Source organism: Hemiscyllium ocellatum, chromosome 39, assembly GCF_020745735.1.
Source record: "Hemiscyllium ocellatum isolate sHemOce1 chromosome 39, sHemOce1.pat.X.cur, whole genome shotgun sequence".
Classification (NCBI taxonomy): Eukaryota; Metazoa; Chordata; class Chondrichthyes; order Orectolobiformes; family Hemiscylliidae; genus Hemiscyllium; species Hemiscyllium ocellatum.
The window spans coordinates 40,621,246-40,633,077 of record NC_083439.1 but is presented as its reverse complement, the minus strand read 5'-3'; the positions used below and the strand labels follow the sequence as shown (position 1 = coordinate 40,633,077).

At 41.8% G+C, this 11,832-nt stretch overlaps 1 protein-coding gene across 2 annotated transcripts in view; it reads right to left on the bottom strand.

Annotated features, from left to right (window-relative positions):
* Positions 1-650: 650 nt before the first annotated feature.
* The window catches only part of ankdd1a (ankyrin repeat and death domain containing 1A), a 273,678-nt gene continuing 262,496 nt past the window's right edge, over positions 651-11,832 (bottom strand). For both annotated transcript variants that reach the window (XM_060853051.1, XM_060853052.1), the window contains one exon: positions 651-1,313. In XM_060853051.1, coding sequence (XP_060709034.1) covers positions 1,252-1,313 — 62 coding nt within the window. In that variant the 3' untranslated portion in view covers positions 651-1,251. The remainder of the gene's footprint in view (positions 1,314-11,832) is intronic.

The window sequence follows — 11,832 nt, the reverse complement described above, 5'->3', positions numbered from 1 at the left end:
GATACATGAACATCTGCTAGCCACAAGAAGACATGAGACACTCTCATTAGTATCCTTGCATACATATGAGGAAGGACACCATTTCAACTGGGGTAACACATCCATCCTAGAACAAGCCAGAGACATGCGTGAGAATTCCTAGAATTCCAACCAGAATTCCATTACAAACACATCAACCTAGACCCCATTTACAACCCTCTAGAAAAAGAACAGGAAATGACATCACCAGAGCAAATCACATCACCACAGGAACTGACATCACCAAAAAAAAACACCAACCCAAGGAAACATAAACACATGAATAGAAAGCAGTGCTTCATGGGAGGCTCACTGACAATGTTGGTAAAAACAAGGACTGCAGATGCTGGAAACCAGAGTCTAGGTTAGAGTGGTGCTGGAAAAGCACAGCAAGTCAGGCAGCATCCGAGGAGCAGAAAAATTACGTTTCGGGCAAAAGTCCTTCATTAGGAATAGAGGCAGGGTGCCTGCAGAGTGGAGAGATAAATGCATTTATCTCTCCACTCTGCAGGCACCTGCCTCTATTCCTGATGAAGGGTTTTTGCCCGAAACGTCAATTTTCCTGCTCCTTGGATGCTGCCTGACCTGCTGTGCTTTTCTAGCACCACTCTAATTTAGACTCTCACTGACAATGTTACCTAGTCTGGTGATGAAATATCTGAAAATGATCCTTCCAGCTCAGCGAGCAAACTTACATCGGGTATCTCAGCCTGAGCTACAAATCTTCTCAAAAGAAGTTGTTTAATTCTAAATGAGTGTATTGAAAAGTATTAATGAACAAATTAATGTATTGAAAATAGTGACATTTTTGATTGAGAAAATCTTTTCAGTGAGATAGATATGAATTATTCTAGTCCTCCCCAAAACTAACTTATGCCCGAAACGTTGAATTTCCTGTTCCTTGGATGCTGCCTGACCTGCTGCGCTTTAACCAGCAACACATTTTCAACTCTGATCTCCAGCATCTGCAGACTTCACTTTTTACTAGAAATAATAATGATCTATATAATTGCTGTCAGGTTGTGATGGAGTGATTATCATTATAATGTGGCCTAGTCCTTTGATAGGTTTTGTACTGATGCGTTGAGATCAAGTAGTTTATCTGAAAATCCATACAGTAACTTCTTGATAATGCCAGTCCTTGCCCAAAGTTCAGCATCAACCCTTTGACCCTGTTCATGCAAACATAATTCTTCAGTAATTCCAAATCTTCAGGATTCAGTTCTTCAGACATCACATCACTGCACATTTCCTGGGAGAACCACAGTCAGCATTTGCTTTTCTTCGGATACTTTCTGAAAATCAATATAATAAAGATAATTAAGAAAATGAGAAATAGCGACTTATTTTACAGCTATATCCTGTGGTAAGTGATTGTTAGACACTGATATGTCAGGAACAAATTGTACTGGATTGATTACAACACAAAAAAAACTGAACTACATACAGATTTGAAAATGTGGATTAGAACATTAAAACCAAAACTTTGCATGCGTAGGTGACAGTTGGGTCAGTGAGCACAGGGAACAATAGGTCACTGAAGGAGAGGTTTGGCTGCAGTAACATTTAGTGTGTGTGTGTGTGTGTGTGTGTGTGCAGATGCTGGAGAGTCAGAGTTGATAAAGTGTGGCACTTTATCAACTCTATACAAATTTTTACAAAGCCTGTTCTATTAAAGAACTATGACAAAAGGTAAAGGTTTGAGTAAGTCCCAACACGAGTTGCTCACCGGAGATAGCGGAAATGCCCACGGCTGCAATTGCAGCCCCCTCCACTCGTCTGTCGGAGTCACTCACCCATCAGGCCCTGGCTGCAAAGTTTGCAAAACTACAAGAAATGATCGCGTTGTTGACTAAAGTGTAGTTCTGCGGTAACTAGACCCTATCGCGTTCATACTCCACAAGCATGGAGACCAACTGGAAGGTCTTGGACACTGAATAAAGGAGGTTGAATGAAGGGCTACAGCTTTGGAGACTGTGAGATCAACTCTTCAAAGGAACAGATCTGAGCTCTCGAGAAGCAGGTCCTTATCTTACTTGAACAAGTTGATGACCTCGAGAACAGAGGTAGGTGAAAATCTCTGTGTCATGGACTGCCAGAGTGAGTAGAAGATGACCAGCTAGTGAGTTTCTTTGAGAGCTGGCTGCCATGATTTCTTGGCTTGGAGGTTGCGTCAGGCAGGGTGAAAGTTGAGAGAACCGTTTGGGTAATGGTGTGTAGGCCCGGTTTGGACCAGCGCCCTCGCGTGGTCCTACTGCGACTCCACAGTTACAGCGACAAAGTTACAGAGATCCCCAAGCCCTAACTCACAAAGGTTCCAGGATAATGTTCTTCCAGGAACTTTCTGCGGCTGTGATTCGTAAAAGAAAGTCTTTCGATGAAGCCAAGAGAAGACTGAGAGACCTTGGTATCCAGTATTCCTTGAGGTATCCGGCAGTGCCTCGTTTAGACTGGATGGCTTAAAGGATGTGGACAATAGTGTCTTCTTTTTTCTTTTCTCTCCTTTTCTTAAAGGAAGGGTTGCTGAATTTTTTCTGATATCAATAGTTGTTAATGTATATTTAGGGTTGGGTAGACTGTCTACTTTTAAATCCCTTGTTAATATTATATTTTTTTCTTAACTTTTTTGGTTTGGCTCTGGAATGTGGCTCAAGATGGAAGGAGTTATGAAGTTATGGAATATGAAAGTGCCCCCTGTGGGAAGGGGGTAGAGCCCTTCGCTAAGTTTGATTTAGTTTGTTAGGTTTTTTTGTGTACATAGTTACTAGTATATTAGTTGTAGTAGTTTTAGTTTATGTATTTTTTTAGGCTTTATGAGTCTTTTTTTGTTTATGCTCAGCAATTGATAAGTCAATTTTTTTCCCTTTTGGAGTTCAAATATTGTTATAGAGAGTTATGTCCTCAAATGGTGTACCTGCAACATTAGAGGGAGTCATTCACCAGTTAAGAGGAAAAAGGCACGTTTTAGTTTTAGAGAGGAGAGGGTGGACATTGCCCTTTCGCAGGAGACTCACCCGGGTGACAAGGAACATCTGAAACTGCAGCAGAGTGGGCTTGATCGGGTATATTCCTACTCGGAGTAGGGGAGTAGCCATACTTATTAGGAAGAATCTTCCATTTAAATTGCTAGATCAAATTAAAGATGAGTATGGGGGGAGTTCGTCATTTTTAAAGCAATACATAGAGAACAGTATGGTATTTCGAATATTTATTGTCTCCTTAACTGTTTGATAGATGTATTCTCCAAATTGATGGCTCTTGTGCTGCAGTAGATTATTATAGGGGGACACTTTAATTGCCTTATGGATCCTGCAGTGCAAAGAATGCCTAGAGGCCTCACTTCACAGGCTTTCTTTAAATTCTAAGTAACGAGTGAACTTAGGTGCGGAATTGGGATTGGTGGATGTCTGGAGGCATCTCCACCCAATGGGTAGGGACTTTGTTTTTTTTTAATCTGCACAAGAGTCATATTAGGATTGATCTTTTCCTAATACCTGCGTTATCCTTGGATTGGGTAACATCTTGTACAATTGGAAATATTACTATTTCTGACCATGGTGCAATATATTTAGAGATTGAGGTTAAGGGCAATGTTACGCTGTCAGCACTGTTGAACGGATCCCTTTATTCTTAAGGACAGTAAATTGATCGAATACTTCTTCAATGAATTTAAGGTATTTTTAGCCACCAATTCAGATACAGCCAGTAACCCGTCTATTCTTTGGGAGACTGCTAAGGCTTATGTCAGGGGCATAATTATTTCTTATTCTGCCATTCAGAAATGACACAAGGGGAACAGCAATGCCTGCTTGAGATGCTTCTAAAGACAGCTGAGAAGGCATATTTTGCTAGGCCATTGGTGACTAAGCTGCAGCGGGTTGCAACTGTTCAGTCCACCTTGAACTCCATGCTCATGCACAGCAAGGAAGGAATTTTCTTTTGTGAAACAAAGACTGTTTGAGCATGGCGACAAACCAGATAGTTATCTAGCATATCTTGCCAGGGGAAAGAATGCCCTCCCAAATCCATTACCTCAATTAGGGACCGGACTGGGATGGTTACTTGCGATTCTAAAAAGATCAATGCTGCTCAAAGTTTGTGAGAAGATTTGTAGCTCGGGTGCTCGTTGTTGTGGTTCTGTTCGCTGAGTTGGGAGTTTTTGTTGCAAACGTTTCGTCCCCTTTCTAGGTGACATCTTCAGTGCTTGGGAGCCTCCTGTGAAGCGCTTCTGTGCTGATTCCTCCGGCATTTATACTGGTTTGAATCTGCCCCTTCCGGTTGTCAGTTGCTGTCCGCTGCAGTGGTCGGTATATAGTTCGATGTATAATGCTCCTGGTTCAGAAAAGCCACACACACAGACCAAGTTCTGAACTATGAAAGCAACCACCCCAAAACACACAAACGAAGTTGCATCAGGACATTATTCAAAAGGGCCACAACACACTGCAGCACACCTGAACTACAAAAAGAGGAAGAAGAACACGTATACAAGGTATTCACCAAAAATGGATACCCGCGCAATTTCATCAACAGATGCCTAAGGGAAAGACAACAAAATGAGGACATGCCGCAACCCAAAGGACTGGCCACACTCCCATACATCAGGAGCATTTCTGAACTGACAGCCAGACTGCTGCGACCACTAGGACTCATAACAGCACACAAACCAACAGCCACTCTCAGACAACAACTCACCAGGACAAAGGACCCAATACCCAGCAGGAGCAAAACCAATGTAGTGTACAAAATCCCATGCAAGGACTGCACAAAACACCACATAGGACAAACAGGATGACAGCTAACAACTCGCATCCATGAACACCAACTAGCCACAAAACGACACGAACAGCAATCCCTAGTAGCCATACACTCAGATGACAAACGACATGAATTCAGTTGGGACAACACCACTATTATAGGGCAGGCCAAACAGAGAACAGCCAAGGAATTCCTAGAGGCATGGCACTCATCCACAAATTCCATCAACAGACACATCGAACTAGACCCTATATACCGACCACTGCAGCGGACAGCAACTGACAACCGGAAGCGGCAGATTCAAACCAGTATAAATGCCGGAGGAATCAGCACAGAAGCGCTTCACAGGAGGCTCCCAAGCACTGAAGATGTCACCTAGAAAGGGGACGAAACATTTGCAACAAGAACTCCCAGCTCGGCGAACAGAACCACAACAAGATCAATGCTGCATTTTGCAAATTTTATTTTGAACTATACCAGTTTGAATGTTGTGAGGATGGAATCCTTCTTTAAGAACCTGGATCTAACAGCTGTTACCTCCAAACAGGCATCTTTCCTTAATGCCCCTTTAGCAGTGCCAGAGATACAGGAAGCTGCGAAGCAGATGCAGAGTGGCAAGGCGCCTGGTCTGATGGTCTTCCTAGCGAGTTCTACAAAGAATTTATGAATATATTGTAGGGGCTGATATTAGACATGAATTATTACTTGTACAGCCACGATTTCCACTGTCCATCCTTGAGAGAGGCTAATATTTATCTTATCCTTAAGAAAGAGAAGACCCCAGAGGAATGTGTCTCCTATAGGCCCATCTCACTTTTAAATTCTGATTTTAAAATCTTGTCCAAGGTTCTTGCATTAAGATTGGAAACCGTGCTGCCTTCTATTGTTAAAGATGCCCAGACTGGTTTTACAAAAGACCGCAGATCTTCCAATAATGTCAGGAGGTTACTGAATATGATTCAAGTGTGTCAGCAGCAGTCATGTCAGGGATTAGTGATCTTCTTGGATGCACAAAAAGGCATTTGATTGGGTTGAGTGGCCATATCTTTGTTATACCCTTGAACAATTTGGTTTAGGGCAGGTTTTTATTAGATGGGTAAGCATCCCTTACAGTGATCCTCTGGCAGAGGTTCTCACCAATAATGTGAGATCTAGTCATTTTAATATCTGTAGGGGCAGTTGGCAAGGCTGTCCTCTCTCACAACTATTTTTTACACTGAGCCATTGGAGAAGCTATCTGCAGGAATCCTAATATAGCCGCCCCAGAAGTAGGATCAAAATCACATAAGATCATGTTATATGCAGATGATGTTCTTGTCTTTTTGTCAAATCCAGTGGTCTTGGTACTCCATTTGGTGCAATGTATCAATTCATTTGGCTCCTTTTCGGGTTCTATGATTAATTTCACAAAGTTGGAGGCCATACCTCTGGGGTGGTGGTCTTAGGACACTACCTGATGTGGAGGGTGAATCACAATCCCATTTAAATGGTCACGGAAGGGGTGGGGGAGGGATTTCTTTATTTAGGCATCTTTTTTACTCCTGTCTTTGATCAGTTGTTTATGGCAAATTTTGCCCATTTGCTTGACAGGATTAAGCAAGATCATCAGCAATGAGAAGCACTTCCAGTATCCTGGCTAGGCAGAGTAGCTCTTACTAAAATAAATGTCCTTCCCCATTTGCTATACCCTAGATGAATGCTCCCCTTAATATTTTCTAGGCAAACAGTCCTGAGACTTAATGGTTGATTTAGTTCCTTTATCTGGTGCCATAGGCGGCCTCTTATTAAGTTGACTAAATTACAGTTGTGCCATGGACTTGGGGGGGGGGGGGGGGATAGCAAATGGACCTTTTCACTATTAAAAGATATCAACTAAGTTCCGTTTTATCTTTTGTTACTGATTGGGCTTGTGAGGATCCAGCATCACTATGGCTAGATATTTGAGGTCTCCCAGACAAAATGTCCCCTCAATAGCCTGTTGTTCTTAGTTAAACTGAAGATAGTTATAGAATATTGTTGTAATCTGATATTTATTAATGCTATCAAAGAGTGGAGGGGAATGCGGCAGAGTGAGCATAACATATCCAAAACATCTTTTCTTACACACATAGTAGGAAAGCCAGGTTTTCAGCTGGGGAAAATGGACCCTGGTTTTAAACTTTGGGTGGGTACGGGGATCTCCTGTTTAGGTGATTTATTTGAAGGTGAATAACAATATCCTTTGACCAATTAACCCATAAGTATGGTTTAGCTAACAGAGACCTTTTTTTGTTTTCTTTCAGGCCAGGGATTTTATTCAAAAAGAGACCATGCTTTTCACCAACTCCAACAGATTTGTCACATAAAAAGGTGCTTCATGCCAAAAGTACTCCGTCTGTTAGTACTCTTTATTATATGTTAGGGGATGATTTCTCAGAAGACGTTGAGCAGCTTTGTGGGGTCTGGGAGAGAAAGCTAGGGGTTGAGATCTCTATGGAGACATGGGAGAACATTTGTGAAAGTGCGAGAAAGATTTTGATCTGTAATAGGACCCATGCCATGCAGTTAAAGATTCTGAATAGGGACCATTTGGCCCCAGACCATCTCGCAAAATTTAAGATGGGAGTATCTTCATTATGTCCCAAGTGTAAAATAAGTATTGGTACTCTCACTCTGTGGTCTTGCCGCAGGCTCCGTACATATTGGAGTGCTGTGGCAGGAGAAATAGAGAGGATCTTAGGGATCGAAGTTAAGAGGGACACTATCGCTCTTCTTCTGGGCCTATCAAATTTATCTTCTTTAAATGCTCATGGGAAAAAAAGAACCTTTTAATATTCTCACTTTTTGTATGAGGAAAAATATTTTGATGTGTTGGGTCTCTGAAAACCCTCCAGGATCTGTCGAGTTGGCGTAGGCTAATCATGGAACATATTCCTTTGGACTTTCTTACAAATATGGAATACTGAAAAACTGAAAATTTTTTAACAGGTATGGCGGGCCTTTATGGACTGTCTGGACGTAGATTTATCTTAACTAGGGCTTTTGTGTAGCCAAGACAATCTGATTTTGTGAACTTGATGTCCTCGAAGGAAGAATTTTGAATAGAATTACGTGTAATACTCAATGCTCTCGGAGGTTTTGTTGTGCTGAGCTGTTTTATTTATTTATTTATTGCCTTTACTGATTTGTTCATCTTGCTTTGTTTTTTTTTTCATTTTATGTATAGTGTTTTTGTTCGTTTGTTGTTGTAATTTTATAAACAATCTTTTTCTTTCAATAAAAATATCTATTAAAAAACATTGGAGGCGTTTGGGATCCTCAAGAGCAGGGAGGCAAGTGCGAGGCTGGAAGGAGATAGAGTAATCTGAAACAGTAAGTTGAAGAAACAGATCAGGTTGGAACATGACAGGAAATGAGGAATGCCTGTTGGATTAATTTGCATTCATTTCAATGCAAGAGGGCTGACAGATAAGGCTGATGAACTCAGGGAATGGATAAGTACGTGGGACTAGGATATTATAGCCATTACAGAAATATGGCTAAGGGAGGGTCAGGGTACAGGTGCTTTAAGCGGACAAAGATGGTAGAAAGAGGAGGGGGGGAGTTGCATTTTTGATTAAGGCAAGTATCACAGCAGTAATCAGAGATGAAATAACTGAAGGAGCATCCAGTGGGGCTTTGTGGATGGAGCTAAGAAATAAGAAGGGGACGGTGATGTTATGGGGATTGTACTATACGACCCCAAATAGTCAATGGTAATTAGAGGAACAAATATGTGGGATGACTGGGGAAACTTGCAGGAGTAAGGGATTTTAGTTTTCCTAACATGAAATGAAACTGCCAAAGCGTTAAAGACTTAGATGAGGTGGGATTTGTTAAGTTTGTTCAGGTAAGTTTCCTCAAGAGGGTCCTACTTGGGAAGGGGCAAAACTCAACCTACTCTTGGGAAATAGGGCAGGATAGGTGACTGAGGTGACAGTGGAGGAGTTTATGACCAGTGACCACAGTTTTATTAATTTTAAACAGTTATGGAAAGGGACAAAACTGGCCTACAGGTTCAAGTTCTAAATTGTAGCAAGGCACATTTTGATGGAATTAGACAGAGTTGCAGGCATTGATTGGAGTAGTTTGTTTGCAGGTAAAGGGACCTCCAACAAGTGAAAAGCTTTTAAAAGTGAGATAGCTAGAATTCAAGGTCTATATGTCGCTGTGGGGTGAAGGGCAAGGTTGGCAGGAATAGGTAACCGCGGATGACAACAGATATTGATGCTTTGACCAGAAAAAAGGAGGCATGACTCAGGTACAGACAGCTGGGATCAAGGGAATCCCTGCAGGTATACAGGGGTTTACTGAAGAAGGAAATCAAGAGGGTGAAAGGGGGGCACAAGGTAGCCTTGGCTGAGAAGACAAGGGTGAATCCAAAGAGGTATTTTAAGTATATTAAAAGAAAAAGAATAACTAGCATGAGAGAATAGGACCCCTCAAGGACCAAAGTGGACATGTATGTGTGGAACTGCAGGACATTGGCGAGGTCTTCAATGAATATTTCTCCTCTGTGTTTACTGTGAAAAAAGACACTAAGACTTGAGAACTTGGGGAAGTTAGTGGTGATATCTTAGGGTCAGTCATACCACAAGAGAGGAGGTGTTAGATGTATTAGAATGTATGAAGGTGGATAAATATCCTGGTCCTGACCAGATATATCCAAGAACACTAAGAGGCTAGAGAAGAAATAGCAGTGGCCCTGGCTGATATATTTGTATCAGCCCTCATTCAAGAAGGGCTGCAAAGAAAAACCTGGGAACTATAGACCAGTAAGCTTAACATCTGTGGTAGGTAAATTACTTGAGAAGATTCAGAGAGATAAGATACACATGCATTTCGAAAGATAGTGTTGATTAGAAGTAGTCAGTATGGCTTTGTGAATGGGAGATGGTGCCTCACAAATTTGTTAGAGTTCTTTGATGAAGTGACCAGGAAGGTTGATGAGGATAGGACGGTAGACATAGTCTATATGAATTTCAGTAAGGCCATGATAAGGTTCCACATGGTAGTCTGCCCTGGAAGTTAGATCACATGGAATCCAGTGAAGCTGGCAAATTGGATACACAATTGGCTACACAATTGGCTTAATTGTCGGGAGCAGAGTGTAATAGTGGAAGGATGGTTGTTGGATTGGAGGTCTGTGACTAATGTTGTACCTCAGGGGTTGGTGCTGGGGCCATTGTTGTTTCCTATGTACAGCAATGATTTGGATGAGAATGTATAAGGCATGATTAGTAAGTTTGCAGATGACACTAAAAGAGGCGATAACGTGGGCAGTGAGGAAGGTTATCCGAAATTGCAGCAGGACCTAGATCAGTTGAGGAAGTGGGCTGAGAAATGGCAAATAGTGTTTAAGAAAGATAAGCGTGAGGTCTTGCAATTTGGAAAGTCAAATCAAGGTAGGAGTTTCATGGTGAATGGTAGGACCTTAAGGAGTGTAGTGAAATAGAGGGACCTTGGAGTTTAGGAGCATGGTTCTCTGAAAGTGGAATTACTGGTAAAGAGTGCAGTGAAGGCGGCTTTTGGCACACTGGCCTTCATCAGTTAGGGCATTGAGTATAGAATTGTACAGGATGTTGGTGAGGCTACAATTGGAGTATTGTGTTCAGTTTTGGTCACCTTGGTATAGGAAGGATGTTGTTAAACTGGAAAGAGTGCAGAAGAAATTTACAAATATGTTGCCAGGATTCAACGGTCTGTAAGCTTGGACATTTTTCTTTCAAGCATAGGAGACTGAGGGGGGGATCTTATAGAAGTAAATAAGATCATGAAACGCATGGGGATGAATGCACTCAGTCTTTTTTCCAAGGTTGGGGAATCAAGGAGTAGAGGACATCAGTTTAAGGTTAGAGAGGAAGAATAAAAGGGAAACTGAGAGGCATAGATATTGATATGATGTGAAATGAACTGCCAGCGGAAGTGGTTGAGGCAACATTCACATTTAAAAGGCATTTGGGCAAATACATGGATAGGCAAGATTTAGAAGGATATGGGCCAAGTACAGGGAAATGGTGTTAGCGTGGATGGACATTTTGGTCAGCATAGAACAGTTTGGGCTGAAGGGCCTGTCTCCATGCTGTAGGACTCTATGACTTCACCATACTTTGCTGAAAGTTTGCTACAAGTCTGGCTGTTATTCAAAGGCTTGTCTTGATTCAAGTTGCCATCTATCATAAGTGGCCTGGTTGGATTTCATCTGGAAATTAAAATGACTTGTAGAATGAAGACAGGCCACAAAGAGCAGAGAAACTACTTAGATGAGACAGAGTGGAGCCAGAGAAAGGCAGTAGGCTATATCATAGTGGGTTTTTAAGAAGCAAATCTCTCACTTAAGCTTCAATGAAGACTAATGCTTTTATTGTTTTGTTTCACAAAGGAAATCATGAGAGAAGTTAGCCACTACTACAGCATCCAAACAAGCATTATAACAGGCTCTCAAGGTGACTTGCGGTACCTCATAGTGTGTCTTCTTTCAGGCATGTGGAGATATTAATAACATCTTGAAGCCTGCAATTTGCTGTCGCATAAGGGAGATCATTGAGGTTCTCGATACACACAGTGGCAGCTTCACCTCATTCCCTCATTAAGCTTGTTAAACAAGTTGAAGAAGCACAACTATTTGCTCAGCTTTCAGGTTTTTCCATGGCGCAGGTGCCAATGACTGCATATGTTGGCTTGCATTTCCTCATCTCATTTCCATGAACATAAAGTGACTCTTACATGGTGTGACCAGAGCAAGTTCCTAATCCAGTGGATACTTCATTACCTTGGGATAGTCATAATTCTTACATCGTCCAGCAGTCCGCTGAGCCACTGGCACTCAATCCTCTGACACAGGTCAAACCTAGTTACTACTGGGCAACAAGAGGTATCCATAACATGGCTCATGACTCTGGAGTGCGACCCACACAAAAAACAAAGCAAGGCTGCAATGAGAGTCATGCCATCACAAAGAAAATTAGACAGTACACTTGCTGGATCCTCAAGCAATGGTTCCACTGTGTGGATTGATTGAAGAATCCTGAGTTCTCT